Below are 24708 nucleotides of genomic sequence, written 5' to 3' on the forward strand. Positions count from 1 at the left end.
TACCACACAGCTGGGGCCTGGGGATCCTGGGGCTGGACGGAGCCGTGAGCAGCCTACAACATCTCCAGAGAGGCTGGGTACCACTCAGACACACCCTCAGAGCTCAGGGTCTCAGCTCCAGCCCTGTCTTCTATGGAACACAGGTTCTGCCTGGCCAAGAGCAGCCCTGACGGTGCCCCTGCCATTCTCCTCCCAGAGTGCCCACTTTCCTGATCCCACTGCGAGGAGTTTCTACAGAGGCAGTCCTCACCTGCACTCGGCGCAGGCCCAGGTGTCCCCGACAGGAGCAGCCGGTCTTCTTTTCCATGCAGTCCCACCAACCTCAGCCTGCAGGGACCCCAGGGCTGGTTGCTTCCAGCCCAGGGACCAGCTAAGGATCCCTGGGGTCAGAGGGACCTAAAAGTCAAGGCCTTTAGGTCCAGCCATATTGTCAAGAGTCAAAGAAAGGTGTGGCTTCAAGTGTCAGCCTTATAGGGGTCTTCCAGAATTCCTAGTGCCCAAGTGGACAACTGATGACTGCAAAAGAGTCTCCTTTAGCCTGAATAAAAATTTTTTAATTGAAATAAGGTTGTTAACATCTCCAATCGAGAAGTTTCAGGTTTCAAAATTTCCCAGGTTCTCCTGAAGAATCTGCAGATCTGGCGATAGGTAGCAGGCCTTCAGAGGGACACCGGCCTCAGCTCCCGGACCTCCTCTCGCCTCACCTGTTTCGCTCCCTGCCTTGCCCACCCAGCCCTGGAAGTGCTTGACCTTGAGCCTCCAAATTCTGCTCCAACCTGACCCCTAGGACAAGCTAGGACCAGAGTGGATGCAGCACAAGGTGTCTGCCTTTAGGTCCAGAGCCTGGATGCTCCTGGGGCCACATTCCAGGCTGCCTCCTGGTCATCCAGAGCAGTGGGGCGCTTGCCAGGAACCTAAGGTTTACAGCAAGGCCAGCTTTTGTGAGAAATGAGAACTCGGTTTAACTGGACACGCTGTTCCATCCTCCTCCTGCCCTCTTCCTCAGCAGCCCTTCCCTGAAAGGAGAAATAGTCAGTGGCCAGTTCCGAGCTAAAAGTCACAGAGCAAAGTCTAAGGAGAGAGTCAAGGGCAAGCGGGGGCACCGGGAGGCATAGGAGAGGGAGCAGGGGGCTTCCACTTACAAAAGGCAAAGCCATGGGCGCGGCTAGGGAAGGAGGGCTGTGTGGTTAACTCTTGCTCCCCTGGGTTCCTTGAGAATCCCTTCTCCTTGCCAAGGCGGGCTGACTTGGCAGGCCCGAAAAGGTTCAGTCAAGATCATATTCAACTTGAGCAGGGGTGAGGGGGACAGAGACCCGGCCAGGGAAGGGGAAAGCCGGGTGAAAGGACCTACAGGCGCCCCGCAGAACCGCTGTGCCCGGGACTCTGGCCCCAGAGGGTCCTGCCTGCACCTGCCCCTTGGGCACAGAGCCGATAAACGGATGGGTTGGCCTCCCTGAGGGCGGGTGATGAGCTCACGAGACCACGGTGATGCTGCCATGCTCTCCCTGAGGTGAGACACGAGGCCTGAGCTGGGGGACAAGGGCCAGGCAACCCCTCCAGGTCCCTGTCACTGTGCCTCTGGGCCTTCCTGGCCCCTAGAATTCCGGGAGGGATGTGGAGGTCAAAGGCCAAAGGATGGGAGGGTGCTGAGGCCACGGCCGCAGGGCCCCGGCTCAGCATCAGGCTTCGGGATGGGGCATTGGCCGGCAGCGGCCTCCTCTTGGAGGCCAAGCTTCACGAGCTGCTGGCGACTGAGCGGGGAGGTGTGCAGAGCCAGCCTGGACAGATGCGAGGGGTGAAGTGACCGAGGCGGGGGCTCTGTCCACCCCTCGCTTCTGCTCAGGAATCCATGGGGCTCAGTGCGGGGTGGGCGGGGGTCTCCATACTCCAGGGGGCAGCTCAGGACAAGGACAAGCATGGCAGTCCGGTTGCAACAGCAGGCAAGGGATGAGGGGAAGGGCCACCCCGTGCCACCAGCTGGCACATACACACGAGATGGGCACTCCCTGCTGACCCCCTGAGGTGCCTGGGTGGGTGGCTGGGGGTCTCCTTGAGCTCGAATGTGGCGACTACAACACTGGGATCCATTTGTTGTCCTCATTGTAGAGAAAGGACTGCTTGCCAGGGAATTCCGGCCTGTACGTGGCTGTGGAGAGAGAGAGAGTGTGTTGAGAAAGAAAAGGCCAGTCCTCAAGGCCCTTACACTTGGTGTCAGAGAGGGCGGGACCCCCTGATCAGGCCCCCTGCACCCGACATTGTGGGGAGCCAGGGAGGTAGGGACTGGCCCAAGGTTGTCGGGCTCTGAAACTGGACTCAAACTCTGGTTTCCCACCTTCTTCAACTCACTAGCTTCTTTAACAGAAGAAAATTTGCAAAAGAGTTGTATAAAATTTGAGGGGGGCTGGGGAATGAGGAGAGCAATAGTCTTAAAGAAGCTGAGGGTCAGCTTAACAGGGTTTTGCTTTGATTTAGCTCAGAAATTAAAAAAAAAAAAAACAAAAACCCTGATAACAGCAGCCAGGATCACGCAGGGCTTGGGAACCACAGGCTGGGGTGACTGGAAACTCTTACACTGACGCAGATTTGGCTCACGAGGGAGCCGCTGACAGGAAGCTACCACAGCTGTCTAGGAGGGTCTGCATACACCGGAAGCCCAGAAGGCAGATGTTTGCAGGTGCTTAGGCGGGGGGCCCGCGGGGACGCCCACCTTGGCCTAGGGGAAGACAGCAGCAGGAACGGGCCTGCACCTGCGCTCCAGGCACCAGCCTGGAGAAGATGCTCAGAGGAGGCTCCTAGAGGACCGGGCCAAACAGGGGCAGACCAGGATCCTGCTGTCCCCGGGGTCCCCACACTCACCACTCACATAGCATCTTGGCACGCTTGCCGGACCAAGCCGAGCTCTACCTGGACTGGCCGATGAGCCCAAGGTCAAACCTCTGCCGTCTAACTGGCTTATTATCACTGTTTCCAGGGACAGAGCCGTGGGAATGCATTCTTCCTGTCCGGTCTACCTTACACCTTACTCACCTGTGTGTGTGGAGGGATGCGGACGCCTTTGGGGGCTGGCACCAGACTTGAGTCATCTTTGCCTCCCTAGGGTGGGAGCCTCAGAGATACTCATTGGAAGACTGACCTTCACAGGCCTGGCAGTCCCCGAAGTCCTGCCGTCCCCCTCCCATGTCACCTGCCCACCAGCCCACCTGTCAGTCCCCAATGCCATCAACACTTCCATCATGGGGGCCGTAAATGGCTAAAGAGCTCCACTGAGAACTATAAGTAGGTGGAGTGGGGGGAGTGCAGACCACCCGCTGGAGCACGTCCCCCGGCTGTCAGCTCTCAGGCAGATCTTAGCGGGGAGGGTGGGTAAGCGGGTCCCATCACTCAAGCTCACCTGTACAAGGGAGCAGAACTAGGTGGCTTGAAAGAGCTGCTCAGGTGGAGCCCTGGTTTATTTCAAGACAGATAAGGCATCAAGGGAAGAGAGTCTGGGTCTCGGCCTTGCCACTGCTCCTCGGGCTGTGACACCTTGCTCTCTGGGCTCTCCCCATCTGGGAAGTGACCCCGTCAGATTAGAACCACAGCTTAAACATTTTTAAGAACATGAACTTTTCAGACAAAAGCTGTGGCTCTTTCCCCCAGAAAATAATGTCTGTGTGCTCCAAATCTGCAGGCAATTTCAAGGTCACAGACCCCCTACAGCCCATCTTTTTGCCTCTTGAAAACGACATTCGTGTTGTCGCTGTTGTCTGGCCACTAAGCCATGTCCGACTCTTGCGGCCCATGGACTGCAGCCCACCAGATGCTCTGTCCATGGGATTTCCCAGGCAAGAATACTGGAGTGGGTTGCCACGACCTTCTCCAAGGGATCTTCCCAACCCAGGGATCGAACCCACCTCTCCTGCATTGGCAGACAGATTCTTTACCACTGAGCCACCAGGGAAGCCCCTGAACATTCACAGCTCTCAGTTACAAATCCTGGGCCTGGATCATCTCTAAGAGCCCTTTCACCTTAAAAAAAAACAACCTTTCCTACTCTGAAAGTGTAAGCTGAAAAGTCTTCTCTATCCACTCTTATCCCTGTAAACTGTTTGGCAAACAGCCTATAAATCCGTGGCATTTGAAGGCCCAGGAATGACAGACAAGTCCAGGTTTAGTTTTTACAATCACTGAAAGCAGTCCTCTGACCTGGGCCGGGCAGGCCTGGCTGGGACGGCCCCGCTGTCCACCGGCTGGTGTTGGACACGAAAGACGCACTGGAGATGAAGTGCTTGCGCGGCCCCGTGTAGTCCACGATCTCGTACTGCCCGGGGCCTGGCAGAGGCGGCTTCGGGGGCAGAGGCAAAGGCTGGGCGGAGAAGTTCAGGATGGGGTTTCTCCTTTAGAAAAGACAAATCGGGAAGGTGTCACTAAGTCAGTCTGCGGAGGAAGTGGCAGGTTTTAGCTGTAGCGCTGAGGCTCTACAAGAGGACTGGACACGGCGTAGGAGACCGGTTTCTGCTTCCGGCGCCACTGCCAGTGGTCTGGGGGCCCTGGACCTCAGTCTCCTCGCCTGCACGAGGGTGATCACAATAGGACCTACCCCATAGGCTTGCTGTCAGGGGTAAACGAGATGACGCCCTTAACACATGGTGGTCAGGACAGGGCCCAGAACAGAGCGAGAGCGCGGTACACAGGGTTGCTGAGGGTGGCTGATGTCATTGAGCTGATCGGGAAAGGCAGACAGCATCAAAGCCATGGACCAGCTCTGATCACGTGGTCGTGCCTGGCTGGAGCTCAGGGTAAGGAACTGAGAAAGCTTCCATTAGGTTAAACAGCTAGCTGAGGGAGGGATTAACTTTTCCTTCTAAATCACATGCCCTAGCCCTTGCTTCAGCCCTTCACTTTATGGCAACACTGAAATGTGAAAAAAAAGTACCGGGTGGACGCACAGTGCACATTCAAGGAACATACTTTTTAAACGAGAGAGAGTTTTCTGGAAACTGCTTTTAAATTGCTCCAGCTTCATGCTTCCTTCCCTCATCCATTCCCACAGTAAGAAACAAGAAGTGCCAAAGAGCATGTATATTTTAAGACTAACAGCTTTATCGGTCTTTCGATTTACCATCTAATTTTTAAAGGGACTTTTACCCTTGTGCTAAAAATTCTAAAAACACATTTGATCAGAACAAAATGCAGATTGACTGGAGATATAAACTGATATGGACAAGCCCTGCCGGGGTTGGTTTCACTTATCCTTCTAAAATAAATTTAAACGTCTCTAAGTGGGATTAAAAATAACTGACATAATTTGCTGGGCACAGCAAAGACATGAAATAAACTAATATTTTAACAGGGGAAAAAAAAAAAAACTAAGGCCTCACTTGGGCTCAACGGGAAGAACATTAGTGAGCCTCTTGTGATGCCTACATGGCCAGGAAACGGGATAGGCACCCAGAATTCCAAAGGTTTGCCTTCCCAAGATTAGAGGTTGCCCTGGCATTGATGTTTCACAAACATATTCAATGTTTTTCTGGCAAGGCAGGAGGTAGGAGTGGAGAAACACTGGGTTGGAAATCAAGAGACCTCTGGATAACAATCACCAACAATTGAGATTTCGATTGGTTTTAGTTCTGTCTCCCCGTCCTTCAGGAAAGGGAGTCTTCTAAAGCCTGTGATTGAGAGAATAAAGAGAGATGAAACCTGTACCGAACCCCTCACTCTAATTCACTCTGAGACTGAGTCTACCCATCTGTAAAATGAGGGGGTTGGACATGATAACCTCTAAGCTGTGACCTCCCATTGGGCCTTGATTCAAAAAGTCCCACTGGGGCAGGGAATGTGGGCCCCTCCCTGGGGAACTAAGATCCCACGTGCCACAGGGCAACTAAGCCCAGGCGTTCTGAAGCCCATACGCCGCAACTAGAGTCCACGCGCCCCAAGGAAAGATCCCCCATGACACAACGAAGACCTGAAACAGCCAAACAAATAAAAAGAAAAGAATAAAAAGAGAAAAGCGCTCAGGTAATGAGCACAGGTGAAAAAAAAAAAAAACACAAAAAACAAAGAGATCCACTGGGTTGCCCAGGAACCCTGAGATTACAGTGAGGATCCCTCTTCTCCCCCAGCCACGCCATAGAAGGGCTGCTCACTCTCACCTTCTCCTCAGGTCTTGCACCAAAAGATAGGAGAGGTTTCTCAGAGCCCTGAGTGGCCCCGGGAGATGCACCCCAGCTTGACATCAACCCATCCAAACAGAAGAGGGACTGAGATCCCCAGCGCTGGAATTCCGGTGCCCTTTGGCCAACATCTTCTGAAGAGAGGTGTTCTTAGACTCGGAGAACTATAGGTGACCTAGAGATGTCTCATCCAACCTCCTTATTTTGCTAAAGAAGTTGGGGCCCAGAGAGAGGAAGTAAGTCACCCGATATGACAGAGCAGGCGGGGAGTCGTGCCGGCTCTGGAACTCAAGTCTTGGTGCCTAGCCACATGCAGAGGGCCTCTTGGCAGAGGGGTGTTCTTGATTTTTGGAGTCACATAGGCCTGAGTTGGAATGCCAGTCAGCCAAGTCCCTGGACCTCTCTGTTCCCCCCTTATAAGGGGACGGAAGACTGGACAAAAGCTATGTCAGGCCCCCAGCAGAGCGCCAGCACACAGTACGTGCTCAGTAAAAGGAGTCATTGTTATTCCTGCCATCCCCTGCAGTACCACTGCCCGCTGCCTGATCCCACATGGGCAACAGAGCCTCTGAAAGTGAGGTTAGGGGACCCCTCGCCAGAGTTACCTTGAGGCAGGGTGGACACTCCCATTGCCAGGGGGTGGAAGCGGTGCTGTGGGCAGCCTACTTGAGGCTCACATCTTGGGAAAGAGGAACAGCTGGCTTGGATGCTTGTATTTAGAATAAAGGTGTCCCCGGGGAAAGGAGGAAAAATACATTGCCTTCTGGAGTTTGGGGGAGAATAGATACATGTATATATATGGCTGAGTCCCTTCGCTGTTCACCTGAAACTATCACAACATTGTTTGTGAATTGGCTACACCCCAATACAAAATTAAAAGTTAAAAAAAAAATTATCTGAAAACAACCATGGCAAGAAGCTAAATTAGTCCATGAAGTTTGAAAATGAAGATAAAAGTCTTAACAAAGTTTGAACTTCCCCCAGATCACACCTCCCACAGGGCCAGGTGACCTCCCAGCCTTGCTCACTAATGTCAACACCACCCGGGGCTCATTTTGAGGGAAAAGCTTAGCCCAACCACTTCTACCAGGTCTAACCTGAGGCTGGACTATGCCACTAGCCATTTTAGGGAAGTATATACATCTTTATATACTAGGAGTTGCCTGAATAACATATACATTTATGCAAAATAAAAATCACAGATGTGCCTGAAAAAAAAAATACATTGCCTCCTTTCTTTCCCTCCAGTTTGCATGGAAGAACTGATTATATATAGTGTGATCCGCCACTCTCGCCTTATTAATAAAAGCTGGAGTCTAGCTGTTCTGAGCACCTTCAGGAGTTTGATGAGTGTGTGACTGGCATCATGATTCCTGGAAGTCAGAGCTGGAATGGGCCAACCACCATATGAGGTCACCTCATGGGTCTGGGTCACCCCGAGCCCAGTTCTTTAAGTAGACTGAAGTGTCTACTCTCCTGACCAGCGATGGCCTGCAGGGGGCTGGGCAGGTGGGATCAGTCTCTCACCAGATTCTCGCTGAGAGTGAGTGACAGCCGTCCCTCACCCTCCCCTCCATCCACGTGTCCAGGAGAGGCTTGGCCCCACCAACTCAACTTGTGGATCTTTGGAGAGCGTCAGCCCCATATATGGCTCTGTGCCAACACTCTGGGGAGTCCAGACTGTAGTGGGCTAAGACACAGACCCTGAATGCTCCCTAGGGTTGACAGTCCACTGCTAGTGACAATCACGACTGGTGATGACTCAAGGCAGTACAGGCTTTGCACTCAGACAGGCTTGAGTCTGAATCTCCACCTCCCCGTCCACTAGCTGTGCATCCTTAGAAAACTCTCTTAACCTAAGCTTGAATTTCTTTATCTGTAAAGCGGTAGATAATAATACCTGCCACCCAGGGCTGTTATGAAGATGAATGAGTGCTGCTCAGTTCAGTCGCTCAGTCCTGTCCGACTCTTTGCCATCCCCATGGACCACAGCACGCTAGGCCTCCCTGTCCATCACCAACTCCCGGAGTTTACCCAAACTCATGTCCATCAAGTCGGTGATGCCATCCAACCATCTCATCCTCTGTTGTCCCCTTCTCCTCCCGCCTTCAATCTTTCCCAGCATCAGGGTCTTTTCCAATGAATCAGTTCTTCGCATCAGGTGGCCAGAGTATTGGAACTTCAGTATCAGTCCTTCCAAATAACACCCAGGACTGATCTCCTTTAGGATGGACTGGTTGGATCTCCTTGCAGTCCAAGGGACTCTCAAGAGTCTTCTCCAACACCACAGTTCAAAAGCATCAATTCTTCGGGGCTCAGTTTTCTTTAGAGTTCAACTCTCATATCCATACATGACTACTGCAAAAAACATATCATTTTTCTAAAACGTGAAATGTTAGAATAGATTCCAACTGGGTGAATCCAGAAATCTCCCTTAGAAGAGGTAACATTTGCCCTGAAAAGTAAGCAGGAGTTCTTTGGGTAGAAAGCGCGGACAGCCAGTCATGCTCAGTGTGTGCACGCTCAGCCATGTCTGGCTCTTTGTGACTCCATGGCCTGGAGCCCTCTAGGCTCCTCTGTCCGTGGGATTTGCCAGACAAAAATACTGGAGTGGGTTTCCATTTTCTACTCCATGGGGTCTTCCCAATCAAGGGATCGAACCCATGTCTCTTGTGTCTCCTGAGAAGAGGGCATTTCCTACAGAGGAAAGAGCAGGTGCAAAAGCCTGGAAGTGGGACAAGCCAGGACTAGGCACAAGGAGCCAGAGGCTGGGCCCTGGACCGCCTTCAAGCCTCCATCCACCCATCAATTCTGGGTTGTTCACTTGGGTTTCTGACCATCCCCCTCACAGACCCTGATGGAGAGTGAGGAAAACTCCTACCTGTGGCCTCTCAATGCCACCTAACTCCCAGGTCACCTCTCAGAAACACCCAGCACAGTGCTATCCAACAACTCCAGGCCTTGCTGTGCTGGTCTGTTTTCCAGGAGCACCTCCTTTCCCTGGGAACTCTGACCCCCTCTTCACTTCTCACCTCCTCCAGGGAAACTCTCCCAGCCACTTTCCTCCCCGTTTCCCACCTTCCTTCCCTGGCTCCACAGAGGAGCATGGGTTTTGGAGTCAGAGAGACCTGGATTCTCTGCTCCACCTCCTGAGTGAGTCTGGATCCTCTGTGAACTCTGTGTAACCATCCCGACCAGTGATGGAGCTGGAGGACACTAGACAATGTGAAAGCTCTGAGCACCGCGTGGCTGGCCCCTCAGAACACAGCAGCCATTCTTCTCTGCAAGAAACACAGTAGCTTTTCTATGCTTTTGGCTTTCCTAGCTCTCTAGCAGAGGGGACGGTGCCTGATAAGATCCTCTGGAGGAGGGCATGGCAACCCACTCCAGTATTCTTGCCTGGAGAATCCCATGGATGGAGGAGCCTGGTGGGTTACAGTCCATAGGGTCCCAAAGAGTTTAACACGACTGAAGCAACTTGGCACGCACGCCTGGTGTCTTATCCATCTCTGAGGCCCTGGTCCCTATTTCTGAGAACATCTGCCTGACTCCCGAGAAAAGCAGGGGGGCTGAAGCAAGCAGGGGAGCCCAGGCATCTAAACCCCGCCTGACGGTTTTATCGTCATCCAGGGCTGGTCCTTCTGTGTCACTGTGGGGCTGGGCAAATCACTGGGGTCAGACTGGATCAAGCCCAGGGCAGCCACAGTGCATTGTGACCAGGGCTGTTATGAGCCTCTTCACCCAGCTATAAAAGCCAATCTGGTTCTGCCCGGTGGAAAGAAAACATCTATCAAAGGCTCTGAGTTGGCCACAACTGGATTAAGTTGTGTTTGCAGCTTCCAATGTGAGCTATTTGCAAATCACCCTGAGAATAATGAATGTCTCCCAGAACGACTCAGCGGGTCACTGGGGGAGGGCATCGGAGACCCTCGGGACACTCCCAGGCACAGATTCACTCTGCCTCAGGGATTCCCAGGGTCGGGAGGAATAAAGGGGCAATTTTTTCTCATCATTAAAGGGCAGCCGATTGCCTCTAGGGTGGAATGTGGTATCTGTTTAACCGGGTAGCGGGTGACAGATTACAGCCTCTTGGGAAGAAGCATCCCATATCTAATTGAAAATCCCAGGGGAACTTTAGGTGGGTCCAACGTAATTACCCAAATTGGAGCAGGGCCAACGGGGCTTGATTCTTCAGCTCTGGCTGTGACAGGACAGCGTGTCTGAGCAAAACCAGTGGCTTAAAAACTCCAGGAAGCAGATCAAGGGTTAGAAAGATGTCAGTGGGTGTTTCACCTGGTTGCTGGCGTGAGTTGGAAGGCAGCACCTAGGAGGAACTATTTTGATCTCCAAAAAGCCCTCACCCTGACTCACCCTGAGCCCTTGAGTCATCACTGTGACAGATACTGAAGACCTGAAGAAATGAAGCCCTAGCTGATGCGCCTCCTCCAAAGACCCCCTGGGAGCTGCGAAATCCTCTTAGCTTTTGAGTCAGCAACGTGGCCATAGCAAAGAGATGCTTGGTGATGTGTTCTGCAGCTGAGGAGCCCAGAAATGACCACACCAACACCCCTCCAGCCCCGGCATAGCATCTGCCCTGCAGGACCACTCGAGAAACATCAGGTGAGTGTAAAGGACTCACTTGCTCACACATTTCAATAAAAGTACAAGCCACACTCATAGAAAGCTTATAGTGTGCCAGAACTAGTGAACTGCGTGGATGGACAAAGGAGCCTGGTGGGCTCCAGTCCATAGGATCGCAAAGAGTCAGACACGACTGAATTGACATAGCATGCCTGCACAAGCCCATTATAAAGTGTCAGTTCAGTTCAGTCGCTAGTTGTGTTCGACTCTTTGCAACCCTATGGACTGTAGCACACCAGGCCTCCCTGTCCATCACCAACTCCCAGAGTCTACTCAAACTCATATCCATCGGGTCGGTGATGCCATCCAACCATCTCATCCTCTGTCATCCCCTTCTCCTCCTGCCCTCAATCTTTCCCAGCATCAGAGTCTTTTCAAATAGTAAAGTGTTCTTGCCCCAATTCCCAGAGGGCGAATTTGAATTCCTAGGGAGTTAAGTGACCCCCAACCCTGCCCCCAGCCTCCCAGGGGCTAGTGAGCGGGGAAGACAAGAGTCTCGGGGGCCTGAGCCCCTGCCTGTGCTTCTGCCCACGACGCCACAGCCTCTTCAGCCCATTCCCAGCTCAGGAGGCCAGCAGGGGTTGGTGACATGGGCTCAGCCACTCCTGCAAGAATGACCATCTCCCCTGTCCTTTCTGCATCCAGAAGAAAGCAGAGCCCAAAATACCATTGCACGTGGCAGCAAGAGAAATAAGGACAGGCCCCCCACATCATGTCACATGCACGTGACCCCCGGGCTTCCAAAACAGAGACATGGTGACGATGCTCAGATTCTCCACCGCTGCCCCACACAGCCCCGGGGATCTGAGTATGAGGAGGCTAGGCGGAGCAAAGTTTCAGAATGTTGATGGGGAGGAAACAACGCAGACCTTCTCCAGGGCCTGGCAACCCCAGGACAGGACATGTGCTCCTCCCTCTCCCTCCTCCCCCGGGTCACAAGAAAGGAAACAGAATTTGAACGTGAGAGACTGTGAGTTTGGATATTCCTAAAATGTGAGAGACTGGCGTTTGGATGCTCCTGAAATACTACCATATCCAGCTGTATCTTTTCTTTATATTACATCCCTTTCTCCATCATCCACCATCAACAGATGGATGCTATTTTGGAATAACCAACAACACGCTTTAGCTTTATCTCTTTGCTTTAAAAAATGAAATTACGGATTTCTTGATTTCACCCTTTCCGTGTCAACTCAAAAGGATATCCCGGACCTTCCTCTGTGGGTCCAGGCTGGCTCCATGTTCACTGTCCCCAAATGCTCTCCTGAGGGACAGACACAGTGAGCAAAACTGGGTCACGGAGTATCAGAAATGGAAAGATTTCCCCTCTTTTCACACATGGAGAAACAAAGTCCCAGGGAGGCACCAAGGGCAGCCCCCGACCCCAGAGCCTGCCATAGAAACTGGGGTGCCATCTAGTCACCAGAGTGAACCCAAGTTTAAGACACACTGGGTCTGATGTGTCCCTTTACTGCAGGACCTGTCAGAGCCTTGAACAACTTAACAGACCTTCTCAGAGCCCTTAACAAGTTCAAGTGCACTGTGATGCTGCCAGGGGCAGAAGGAAGGTGTGCAGCGATGCCTAGGTTTAGTAAGCAAGCACCATCCATTCAGGAGGCATCACGGAGAGCCAGTGGGCCCAAACCACCCCCAGACGCGCCAGCAGCACTGCCCTGACCCTGCTGGAAAGATGGCCCTTGAGGATGTGCGTGGTCACGCAAACTCGGGGCCCCACCACCCCGCATTTGGGGGCACATTCCTCTGCCCTGCTCTGGAGTTGTTCCTGGAGAGCCTGGCTGAAGGAACGCAGGGTGTTCTGTTCACCTGAGCTCCCCAAAGCCTCCAGCTCAGCACCAGAAACGGCTAGGGCCTGCTGACCGACGGAGGCAAATGCCGTAAAATGAGACTGTTCCAAACCACTCGTCCAAACTCGAACGAAGGTCAAATGACACAGCTCTGAAGAAGACAGCTGAACACGCAGCACTCTCCCCTCTCCTCTCATGGGTTCAAGCTTCCAGAGTTAGGATGGGGGCTTGAGCTGCCACACCACAAAACAACCGCCTCCTCTACCCTCACAAACCCTCTCTGGGATATAGAAGAACAGCGGCTGTAATAAGAAGAGTGAACGATTTTCAAACCCTTTCTTATCTAATCCACACAGGCTCTTATGCTTAGTCACTCAGTTGCGTCGGCTCTTTGCAGCATCATGGACTGCAGCCCGCCAAGCTCCTCTGTCCATGGGGATTCTCCAAGCGAGAATATTGGAGTGAGTTGCCATGCCCTGCTCCAGGGCATCTTCCCAACCCAGGGACCAAACCCACCTCTCCCGCAAGGCAGGCAGATTCCTTACCGACTGAGCCACCGGGGAAACCCAAGAATAATGGAGTAGGTAGCCTATCCTACTCTTTGTGACCCCATGAACTGCAGCTCACCAAGCTCCTCTGTCCATGGGGATTCTCCAGGCGAGAATATTGGAGTGGGATGCCATGCCCATCCCACAGGGGATCTTCCCAACCCAGGGATCGAACTGGGGTCTCCTGCATTGCAGGCAGATTCTTTACCAGCTGAGCTACCAGGGAGGCCCTGGTTCTTATCTGCACTTAATAACACAGGTTCTTCAGTTCAGTTCAGTTCAGTTCAGTTGCTCAGTCATGTCCGACTCTTTGCGACCCCATGAATTGCAGCACGCCAGGCCTCCCTGGCCATCACCAACTCCTGGAGTTCACTCAAACTCACGTCCATCGAGTCAGTGATGCCATCCAGCCATCTCATCCTCGGTCGTCCCCTTCTCCTCCTGCCCCCAATCCCTCCCAGCATCAGAGTCTTTTCCAATGAGTCAACTCTTTGCATGAGATGGCCAAAGTACTGGTTTCAGCTTCAGCATCATTCCTTCCAAAGAATACCCAGGACTGATCTCCTTCAGAAGGGACTGGTTGGATCTCCTTGCAGTCCAAGGGACTCTCGAGAGTCTTCTCCAACACCACAGTTCAAAAGCATCAATTCTTCGTCGCTCAGCCTTCTTCACAGTCCAACTTCCACATCCATACATGACCACTGGAAAAACCATAGCCTTGACTAGACGGACTTTTGTTGGCAAAGTAATGTCTCTGCTTTTGAATATGCTATCTAGGTTGGTCATAGCTTTTCTTCCAAGGAGTAAGCGTCTTTTAATTTCATGGCTGCAGTCACCATCTGCAGTGATTTTGGAGTTCTTATCTGCACTTAATTACATGGAAACATGGAGGCTTGGGGAGAAGGAGTCTCTGCCAGAGAAGGAGCTGTGATCCCCACTCAGGTCTGCTGACCCTGAAACCTGCCCTCTCTCCCACTCCACTGAGGGGCAGCGTTGCCTGAGCCAACCCGGAGGCAGGGAGCCCCTGACATTGGAAAGAGCCTGTTCTTGGAGACTTTCCCGGTCCCAAGCCTTGCAGCATGTGAAGAATGTCAACACACAGAACCCCAGATCCTTAGGGCATTAGGGACTCAGCTGGAGGACTCCATCTGAGGTCTGAGTCCCGGCTCCAGGTCCTGGGTTGGACACAGCAGGCTCACATCTTGCTCCTCTCCCTGACCCCTGACCTCTGACCCCTTGTCCTGGGCTGATGGTCTGATCAGACCCAGTGTTGCCAGTGTTCCTGGCCTGCCCACCCTCTCTGACCCCCTGCGGCCATGGGCCCCACCAGCTGCCTGACCTCTCTGGAGGGTCCCAGGTGGCTACGCCTTTAGTCCCAGCCCCGCTGGTCAGCCCTCCCTACAATCACTGCTGCCTGGAGAGAATGATGGAGGGGTTCGGACTTAGAAATGACAGGATGACTGACCTTGATGGTCTTAGTTCTAGAAGTTCTAGACCCATTTTGAGGAATATTAAGCCCTGTGAATTTTTGAGTCTCTGAGGGGAAAGTAACATTAAATGTATGGAAGATTAAAAACAGTAACAGAAATCCCTGTCATCACGTTCAAAATTTGTTTTGAGTCACCATTCGTACCTACTATGTCAATACTTGGTTTTCAATCTGAAAGCAATGTTCAGATAAATTATCCCCACTTTACAGTGGAGGGCATGGAGGCTCAGAGGGGTTAGGGCAGGGCTGATGGTCACACAGCTCAGAAACAGCAGAGCCAAGGCTCAAATGCAGCAGGTCTGACCAACTCTAGAGTCTAGGCTTTTAACCTATCAGTACAAGACTATGAGAGCATCATTGCTCCCATATATCCTGCCACCCCAGTGGAGAGTTTCTAAAAAATAGAATAATATCAGCACCAGGGGAGTACAGCACTGTGGGGAATGTTGGACGATCCAAACAGTCCTGAGCCCGAGTCCCAGAGGCACCTCCTTTTAGCTGTGTGGACTTAGGCAAGCCTCTCAGCCTCTCTGAAGCCTGACTTCCGTCTCTATGAAGCAGAAACAATCATTCCTACAATAAAGTTGTCATGATCTTTGAAGATGTTAAGTTCCTGGCACACAATAGTTGCTCAATAAATACGATGCACTCAGCAAGTAGTTCTTGAGCACCTGCTGTGTCAACAAGCGCTCCATGAGAGCTACCCAGCCTGTGTCTGCCAAACTGTGACACCCCTCCCTTTCCCCCCATGTTGGGGTCCTTCCCCAGAAACACCTTTCAGAAGAAAGATCAGAATAATCCGGACTCACGGGATCAGAGTCTTTTTTTGAACTTTGGGATGACCATTTGGGTTGTAATAACCGGGTCCTGGGCCTGTTGACGTCAGCTTTAATCCACGGTTGGTTTTTGATTTGAAACAAGACATCAATATCTTTGGCGACTGCTTCACAAGGGATTCATTGACATCATAATGCCCTGAGAGGAAAGAAATTTTAAGACAGAATAAATAACCCTTCTCAAATAAATAAAAAGCAGTGCCTTACGCCTAAGAATACATTTAATAACTATAAGGCAGTATCATTCCAGGATGGTCAAGTAATCGGGTCCGCCTGGAATAACTGAAAATAACATTCACCATTTAGAGAACATGTGTCCATGCATCACAGACTTAACCCATTTAATCCTCACAGCAGCCCTGCAATGTGGGTATTAGCACATCCATTCTGAACATGAGGAAACAGACTCAGAGACGTTCAGTACCTTGCCAAGAGACATTCATCTAACCAGAGGCTAAGCCTAGCGTCTTCCTGTATAAACTAAGGACAATAATTCTTCCAACAACCGGGAGGCTACGGTAGTAAAAGAACCTTTTAGGTTCCTGGAATGCGGTAGTTGTTCAGTAACTGTTATGCAGTTTGTTGTTGTTGTGATTTAGTTGCTAAGTCACATCTGACTCTTTTGGGACCCTATGAAATATAGCCCTCCAGGCTCTTCTGTCCATGGAATTTTCCAGGCAAGAACACTCGAGTGGGTTGCCACTTCCTTCAGGGGTTCTTCCCAACTGAGGGATTTAACTTGTGTCTCCAGCACTTCAGGCAGATTCTTTACTATTGAGCCACCTAGGAAGCCCAATAATTCTTAATTATGTAATTCACAAATATTTATTGAGCACCTTCTATGTGGACCCAGAACCATCTGCCTTCAATGTCCACTCATTTCTATCATACCCTGTCTCAAGAATAAAAGTACATTGTGCACAAAGCTATAAGGAAGAAGAGAATGATCTGGGCTGAGGTAAAGAGGGAGCAATCTCACCCCTAAAGAGCTGGTGGATTAGTTATTTAGTTGTGTCCAACTCTTTGCAGCCCCATGGATTATAGCCTACCAGGGTCCTCTGTCTGGTGGATTCTCCAGGCAATAATACTGGAGTGGGCTGCCACGCCCTTCTCCAGGGGATCTTCCCCTCCCAGGGATTGAACCTGTGTCTCCCGCATCCCCCGCAGTGGCAGGCAGATTCTTTACCACTGACCCACCTGGAAGCCCAAAGAGCTGGCAGCCCTGTAAGTGGGTGCAGGCATTTCAGGGTGCAAAGCAGCACTACTAGGCAAAGGCCTTGAAGATGCTGCACACTTTAAATATATTTATATATTGATATGTAAAAATATATGAAAGAAAGTAAAGTCACTCAGTCGTGTCTGACTCTGCGACTCCATGGACTGTAGCCTACCAGGCTCCTCCATCCATGGGATTTTCCAAGCAAGAATATTGGAGTGGGTTGCCATTTCCTTCTCCAGGAGATCTTCCTGACCCAGGGACTGAACCAGGGTCTCCTGCGTTTGAGGCAGACGCTTTACTGTCTGAGCCATCAGGGAAGTCATGTGTGTGTATATACTTATTTGTGTCAGGTCTTAGTTGCATCACATGGGATCTCAAGTTGCACCACATGGACTTGCCAGTTGTGGTGAGCAGGTTGCGGGCTCAGGTGTACTTGCCTCGCGGTACATGGGATCTTAGTTCCCCAATCAGGGATCGAACTCGTGTCCCCTGCATTACAAGCCAGATTCTTAACCTCTGGACCGCCAGGGAAGCCCTCCAAGATGCTGCACACTTTGACCCTGGTTTCCCATTACTTGGAAATTGAGAAAATTATTCAACATGATGGAAAAGCTCTAAGCCTAAAGATACACACCACAGCAGTAGCTACAGTGTGAGACATGGTGATGAGCATAAAGGTCCAGGTACAAGGGCACAGTTATGGGGGAAAAGCCCACTCTGGTGGAATATCAGCCCTGCAGATAGTAAATGCAAGGACTGTGAGGCCCATGGAAGTGTTCTTGAAAATCAAGGTGAGAGAAAACAAGTAAGATAAAGCCTAACAGTCTATACTGCATGTACTATATCAATGCACAACTGGATACACATGAATTAAAAATAGGTGGGAACCCAGAAAAGTGGGGGAAACTACATTAATGGTGGCATTGTGCATGCAAAAAAAATTTGAAACTTTCTAAACATCCTAAGGCTCATTTTGTTTTAAATGAAATCAACTTTTCCATTGCAAGATCACTGAAAACAGCAATATGGGATCTATTAGCAAGATTTTACTTAAATGGGAATAGTGATGGCAAAAGTGAAAGGAAGAAGAGTCTTCATGGAAACAGGTGGATAGATTATCTCTGTGCTGAAGGGTAATTTGGTCACAAATATCAAAAACCTTAAATATTTTACATACCTTTCGACTTAGCAGTTTCACGTTAGGCAATTTATCTAAGGAAATAATCTCAATTGTACACAGGTGTGAGCTATAAGGATGTTTGCTCCACTCTATTTATATGAGCAATCAGTTTAAAACAACCTAAATCTCCAACAAGGGAGCATTTTTTCCCCTTAAGTTATGGCACCACTGGATAATGGAATACTACAAGACCATCTGGGCTTCCCAGGTGGCACTAGTGGTCAAGAACTCGCCCGCCAGTGCAGCAGACTAAGAGACATGAGCTCCATCCCGGCGCCGGGAAGATCCCTTGCAGGAGGGCATGGAAATCCACTCCAGTGTTCTAGCCTGCATAATCCCACGGACAGAGGATCCCAGTGGGCTATGGTCCACAGGGTCAAAAAGAATCAGACACAACTGAAGTGACTTAGCACACGTGCATTAACAAAAGATGTTCTAGGAGAATTTTTATTTTTTTAAATCAGAGGATAATTGCTTTACAAGATTTGTGTTGGTTTCTGCCATACATCAGCATGAATCAGCCACAGGAGGGTTTTTAATGACATGAAAAGATAGTCCCAATATACCCTAAATTAAAAAAAAAAAACAGATGTCCAGTTAGCAGGATTTATAATACTGGTATATGAGATGGTTAGATAGCATCACAGACACAATGGACATAAATTTGAGCCAACTCTGGGAGATAGTAGAGGACAGAGGAGCCTGGCATGCTCCAGTCCATCGGGGTCTCAGAGTCAGACACAACGTAGCAACTGAACAATAAAACAATATATCTCTCAAATTATCTTCCTGTTTCATTTACACACATATTTATTTTTTAATTTTTATTCCCCTTACCAAAAAAAGAAAGTTTAAAGCAATGCTTGATTATGAAATGTTAAAAAGCAGAAGCAAGCAGGAAAGGCATTTATGCTCTCACAGCCCAGAAAAAATCAGGTGAATACTCTGCTGTAGTTACTCCTGGTCCTTCTCTCGTGCACTAGATGCTGGCTCACGGCGCTGGGGCCACAGTTCGGATTAAATTGTGTCACCCACCCTTTTTCTTTTTGGAAAGCTATTCTTTATTTTTTGTTGCATGAACAGTATCTTATTGCTGCTTTCATTTGTATTCCTTTGGCTTTTATTTATTTTTTATAGTTTATTTACTAATTATTTTTGGTTGCACTAGCTCTTCATTGCTGCTCTCAGGCTTTCTCTGGTTGCAGGGAGCGGACCTACTCTGCGCTGCAGTGTGTCGGCATCTCGTTTTGGTGGCTTCCTTGTTGCAGAGCGCAGGCTCTAGACCTGTGGGCTTCAGTAGTTCCACGTGGGCTTTAGTTGCTCCATCACATGCGGAATCTCCCCAGGCCAGGGATTGAACCTGTGTCTCTAGTTCCCTGCATTGGCAGGCAGATTCTTATCTACTGCACCACCAGGGAAGTCCACCCCCCGTTTTTCAAGTGACATTTTAAGATAGAAGTATTTCCCCATGTTCTTATAACTTAAAAAAAAAAGAGGAATAGAGAGGAGATCTGGGAAAGGTCAGTTTTCATTTCGGTCCCAAAGAAGGGCCTTACCAGGGAACGTTCAAACTACTACACAGCTGTGTTCTTTCACATGCTAGTAAGGTCATGCTCAAAATCCTTCAAGCTGGGCTTCAGCAGTTGGTGAACCGAGAACTTCCAGATGTAGGTTTAGAAAAGACAGAGAAACCAGAGATCAAATTGCAACATTTGTTGGATCATAAAGAAAGCAAGGGAATTCCAGAAAAACATCTACTTTTCCATTGACTACACTAAAGCCTTTGACTGTGTGGATCACAACAAACTGTGGAAAATTCTTAGAGAGATGGGAATACCAGACCACTTTACCTGTCTCCTGAGAAACCTATATGTGAGTCAAGAAACAACAGTTAGAAGCAACCAGACATGGAACAACTGACTGGTTCAAAATTGGGAAAGGAGCATGACAAGGCTGTATATTGTCACGCTACTTATTTACCTTCTATGCAGAGCACCTCATGCGAAATGCTGGGCTGGATGAATCAGAAGCTGGAATCAAGATTGCTGGGAGAAATATCAATAACCTCAGATATGCAGATGACACCACTTTATGGCAGAAAGTGAAGAGGAAGTAAAGAACCTCTCAGTGAGGGTGAAAGAGGAGAGTGAAAATGCTGGCTTGAAACTCGGCATTCATAAAACTAAGATCATGGCATCTGGTCCCATCACTTCATGGCAAACAGAAGGGGAAAAAGTGGAAGCAGTGACAGATTTTATTTCCTTGGGGTCCAAAATCACTGTGGATGGTGACTGCAGCCATTAAATTAAAAGACACTTGCTCATTGGAAGGAAAGCTATGACAAACCTTGACAGCATATTAAAAAGCAGAGACATCGCTTTGCCAACAAAGGGTCATCTAGTTAAAGCTATGGTTTTCCCAGTAGTCATGTATGGATGCGGGAGTGCCGAATAACTGATGCTTTCCAATTCTGGTTTTGGAGAAGACTCTTGAGAGTCCCTTGGACAGCAAGGAGATAAAACCAGTCAATTCTAAAGGAAATCAACTCTGAATATTCATTGGAAGGACTGATGCTGTAGCTGAAGCTCCAGTACTTTGGTCATCTGATGCAAAGAGCTGACTCATTGGAAAAGACCCTGAAGCTGGGAAAGATTGAAGGCAAAAGGAGAAGGCGGCTGCAGAACATCAGATAGATAGCATCACTGACTCAATGGACATGAATTTGAGCAAACTCCGGAAGATAGTATAGGACAGGGAGGCTGTTGTGCTGTAGTCCGTGGGGTTGCAAAGAGTCAGACATGACTTAGCAACTGAACAACAGCATCAACAAGAGAGGAGGACGGTGGGGAAGTGCCTGGCCTTGTGCTTGGAGCTTCCAGACTTTAGAAAATCCCGTCAGCCAATGTGTAAAGGTGGGCATTCTACTCAGAACTGAAGGCAGACCAGACAGGGCCCTCAGCCCCTGGGGGGCCAGGCGCTCAGAGCAGCTGCAACACAGTAGGAATTCCAGTCACAGTTCCACATCTGGTTTCTTTCCACACCGGGAGAAGCCGAAACCACAGCGTTTTCCCAAGAGGTCTAAGCGGGTTGCTTCTGTCAGCGGAGCCGATTCCCCAGGCTCTGGCCTCTGGCAAACTGGGGGACACCGGGGGAGTCTCTAAGGAACCAGGCCTCAGAGCTGGATAAGGGGCCTGGATTCAAACCCGGGTGTGGAACCCTGTGCTGGTCACATGCTTTCTGTATATCACTTTTGCATGTTAAGTAGGGCTGCAATAATAATAATGCGTGCTAAGTCACTTCAGTCATGTCCGACTCTTTGCGACCCTATAGACTGTAGCCTGCCAGGCTCCTCTGTCCACGGGATTCTCCAGGCAAGAATACTGGAGCAGGTTGCCATTCCCTTCTCCAGGGGATCTTCCCAACCCAGGGATCGAACCCACACCTCTTACGTATCCCGCATTGGCAGGCAGGTTCTTTCACCACTAGTGCCACCTGGAAAGACCAATATGATAATAATAATAAGCCACATTCTTTGAGCACACAGGTGCAATGATCCCTGGGGCTTTGAAAGCTTGTGGCACACAGTAAGAACTTAACAGATGCTACTGCCCACGTCTCCCCTGCCTGCTGTGTTTCAAGGGGCCCCTGAGGACCCTCCCAGAGGGAGGGGCTGCCCACATTCCTAGGCTCACTGGTGGGACCTCTGGCCCAAACCCAGAGGTTTGTTCTATCTAAACAAACAAGGTGGGGTTTTGCCCGTGGTGATGCAAGGCAGGGAGCTTTAGCTGGGGCTGAACCTCCTAATTAGGGCTGGTTTTGTTATTCAGCCTCAGACTGATCTTCTCAACTTTAATCTGGATTTGCTGAAATCTGACATGTGCTGCAATTTTATCCACACCCTGCTCCAAGAAGCGTCACTGCAGAGACACTCCTTCCCGGCTCCTCCTCTGGGCTCTGGGGCCCGGAGCTCCCTCGGGGGTCTCTGGGACCCGTTTGGGAAGGTCTAATGTAACCAGTGTTCCTGGAGTGAGGACTGTTATATCACCAGAACTCTCTGGAAACTTTTCACTAAGGCTGGTGCGGGGCACAGGACGGGCGCAATGCCTGTCTCCACCCAGCAGGGAAAACGTTTGCCAGCAAGCTCTGTGCGTTCCTGAATCCCAGGGTCAGAAATCGCCTCGGGAGGATGGGGGTGAGAGGCTCCCCTGGGCTGAGGCCTGCCATTTCTTAGCTGTGTGGCACTGAGCCAGTTGCTTCGCCTCTCTGGGCCTCCTTTGCCTCATCTGAAACACAGGACTAAGAGTACGGCTCTTGGAGGACAGATGCGTGAGAACCGCGTGCAAAAAGCACAGAGTAGGCGCTCTGTGAACAGAGCGGTTTCCCAGCGATTTGATGTTAAATGATGAGGCTGCTGGCCGGCTTGGGAGGAAAGGAATATCACAGCCCAGTGCTCAGGGGTCGCCCTGCCTTCCCCCCAGGGTCTGCGATGGCACATGTGGTGTGCGCACAGGCACCCTTCAGGCTCAAGAAGACACCTCTCCAGCTGCTGCCTGAAGCAGGTGCACCGGGTCTGAAAGGGAGGCAGACCCTGGGGGCCGGCTGTTCTTCCACTGAGTAGGGAGCTGGTCCCCTACTCTTCCTATAACACCCGCCTGCACCCCCACACCCCGCAAAGCCTGATGTGAAAGTGTTAGTCTTTCCATCTTGTCCAACTTTTTGCGACCCCATGGATGGTAGCACTCCAGGCTCTTCTGTCCTGGGAATTCTCCAGGCCAGAATATTGGAGCAGGTAGCTAGTCCATTCTCCAGGGGATCTTCCCAACCCAGGGATCGAACCCAAGTCTCCTCCATTGCAGGCAGTTTCTTTACTGTCTGAGTCACCAAGGAAAGAGACTCCCTGTGAAGGAGCGGGTGCCCTGCTGATCAGACCTGAAACAGGAAGCCTCAGGTCAAGGCCAGTACAAAGCAGCTGCTTACCTGGGGCAGGTCCTGTTTTAGAAACAGTGAAAAATCTTCTCTGGGTTTTGGACACGAACCCAGCTCGGGCACAGACGTTGTTTGCCTGCTTGCAGCAAGAGTCGGAGGCCTGGGGGAAGAAAACAAGCGCAGCGCACTCAACGCCTTTCTTTTCCTTGTCCCTCTTGTCATGTCAGGACGACTGGCACTTTGGAGTTAAAAAAAAATTTTTTTTAAACCCGTTCTCAGAAAATGAGCAGATGTGAGTGGAAAGGGTCACTCTGACTGTGCCTTCACCTTCGCCCCAGCTGCAGGGGGCAACGACTTTTCATCAGCAGCCAGGGCCTTGGGGACCAAACGCAACACCGAGGACGGTGCCCTGGGCCAGCCTGCAGACTCGGCTTCGCTGACCACCTCCCTCACTCAGGGAGGGGCACCCTGCTCAAGCTGTTTAATTTCTCTGGATTTGAGGTTTTTTTTCAAGATGGATCAGATTATTCTTGCTCGACTTGAGGCAAAGAGCCATCGGGGTGGGGATGGGGGAATGCCCAGTCAATATAAATCACCTGCCGGAAAGTGGGCTTTTTAAAAACGTATAATGTTACATATAACTAGAATATGAAGAAAATCACTAAAATTTTTACTGAAAGACATAAAAGAAAACGTGATAAATTGAAAGATAGATTGCGTTTCCAGATTACCCAAAGCTATAAAGATTTCCACGCAATTTATCTGTAAACTCAATGCAATTGCATTTAAAATCCACTGGGACATTTGTAAGTTGACAAAAGAATCATAAACCTAGAAGGTAAACATGTAGGAAAACTTAGAATACGTCTAGCAACATGGATTTGGTTAAGATAGACACAGTAAATTCACCCAAAGCAACACTTTGCACTTTGAAACGTTCGTGTAGCTATAAAGTTATTAACATGGGAAGATGGTCACAAAATAGTATATTGGAAAAAACTGCAATATGTTTAGTTTGAGCCCAGTTGGGTAAACTAAACACACAAATAGAAAAATAAAGTTTAATAAATAAATAAATAATAAATAAATTTTTAAAAAAAGTTTGTAAAGGTACCTAGGCAAATTATTTTCATTACTTTTTCCTCTATGATTCTCATTCTTTTTGAACACTGAGTCCTACACATCCCCACCCTCATTCCTCACTGCTCAAATAATCCTATACGTGCAGGATATAGGACTTACAAAGAAATCGTGTAACTTAAGATTGTGATGAGATTTACAAAGCACTGTGTCGTCTTGACTTTTCTGGACTGACCAGAAGATAAGGATTTTGGTCGACTCAGGCAGTATACAGTTGAGAGTGTTCAGAACTCTAAAAATAATTCTGGAAAAAAAAAAAAAGAACCCTAAGATCATTCTTATGATGAATCATAAATATGTTAAATGCCAATTGGCAGTCAGTCTCCTGTATTCGTTAGATAAAAGATGCAATAAAGTTGTACCTGCCATGGCTGGGACTATTTACTGAATGAGTGGAACTGTTTGCTGGGGCCAAGATGGCTTGATTTTCTGTGATACTCCTTTGTCAAAAAAAAAAAAAAAGTTTCTGAAAAAATGCAGATGGCATTTTGATTTTGTGTTGACAAAGGTAGAGGAATTCAGTTTTTCCCAGGGTACCAAATGGCCAGACTGCCTGCAGAGAGGGCAAACAAAAAGATCAGATGGGCCAGGCTAATTACTGGACACGGGGAGAGGAGCCGGATGCCGGAGAGGAAGTAATAACAGGTCCTGAGGGAAAGGCTTCGAACAGAGAATCTGGGGGACTACACTTAAGCAAAGCCAGAGAGGGGCCTTGACAGCCTCAAAGCACAGTGTGGCTAACAGGATTACTGCATTTCTGCTGCTCGCC

General features: G+C 49.8%; 1 protein-coding gene across 1 annotated transcript in view; it reads right to left on the bottom strand.

Annotated features, from left to right (window-relative positions):
* Positions 533-24708, bottom strand: part of STPG1 (sperm tail PG-rich repeat containing 1) — a 64194-nt gene continuing 40018 nt past the window's right edge. Inside the window, exons 7-10 of the mRNA XM_005676845.3 lie at positions 22851-22959; positions 15448-15613; positions 4186-4376; positions 533-2146 (exon numbers count right to left, since the gene is read on the bottom strand). Coding sequence (XP_005676902.2) covers positions 2070-2146; positions 4186-4376; positions 15448-15613; positions 22851-22959 — 543 coding nt within the window. The 3' untranslated portion in view covers positions 533-2069. The remainder of the gene's footprint in view (positions 2147-4185; positions 4377-15447; positions 15614-22850; positions 22960-24708) is intronic.

The sequence above is a fragment of the Capra hircus genome, chromosome 2 (assembly GCF_001704415.2).
Source record: "Capra hircus breed San Clemente chromosome 2, ASM170441v1, whole genome shotgun sequence".
NCBI lineage: Eukaryota > Metazoa > Chordata > Mammalia > Artiodactyla > Bovidae > Capra > Capra hircus.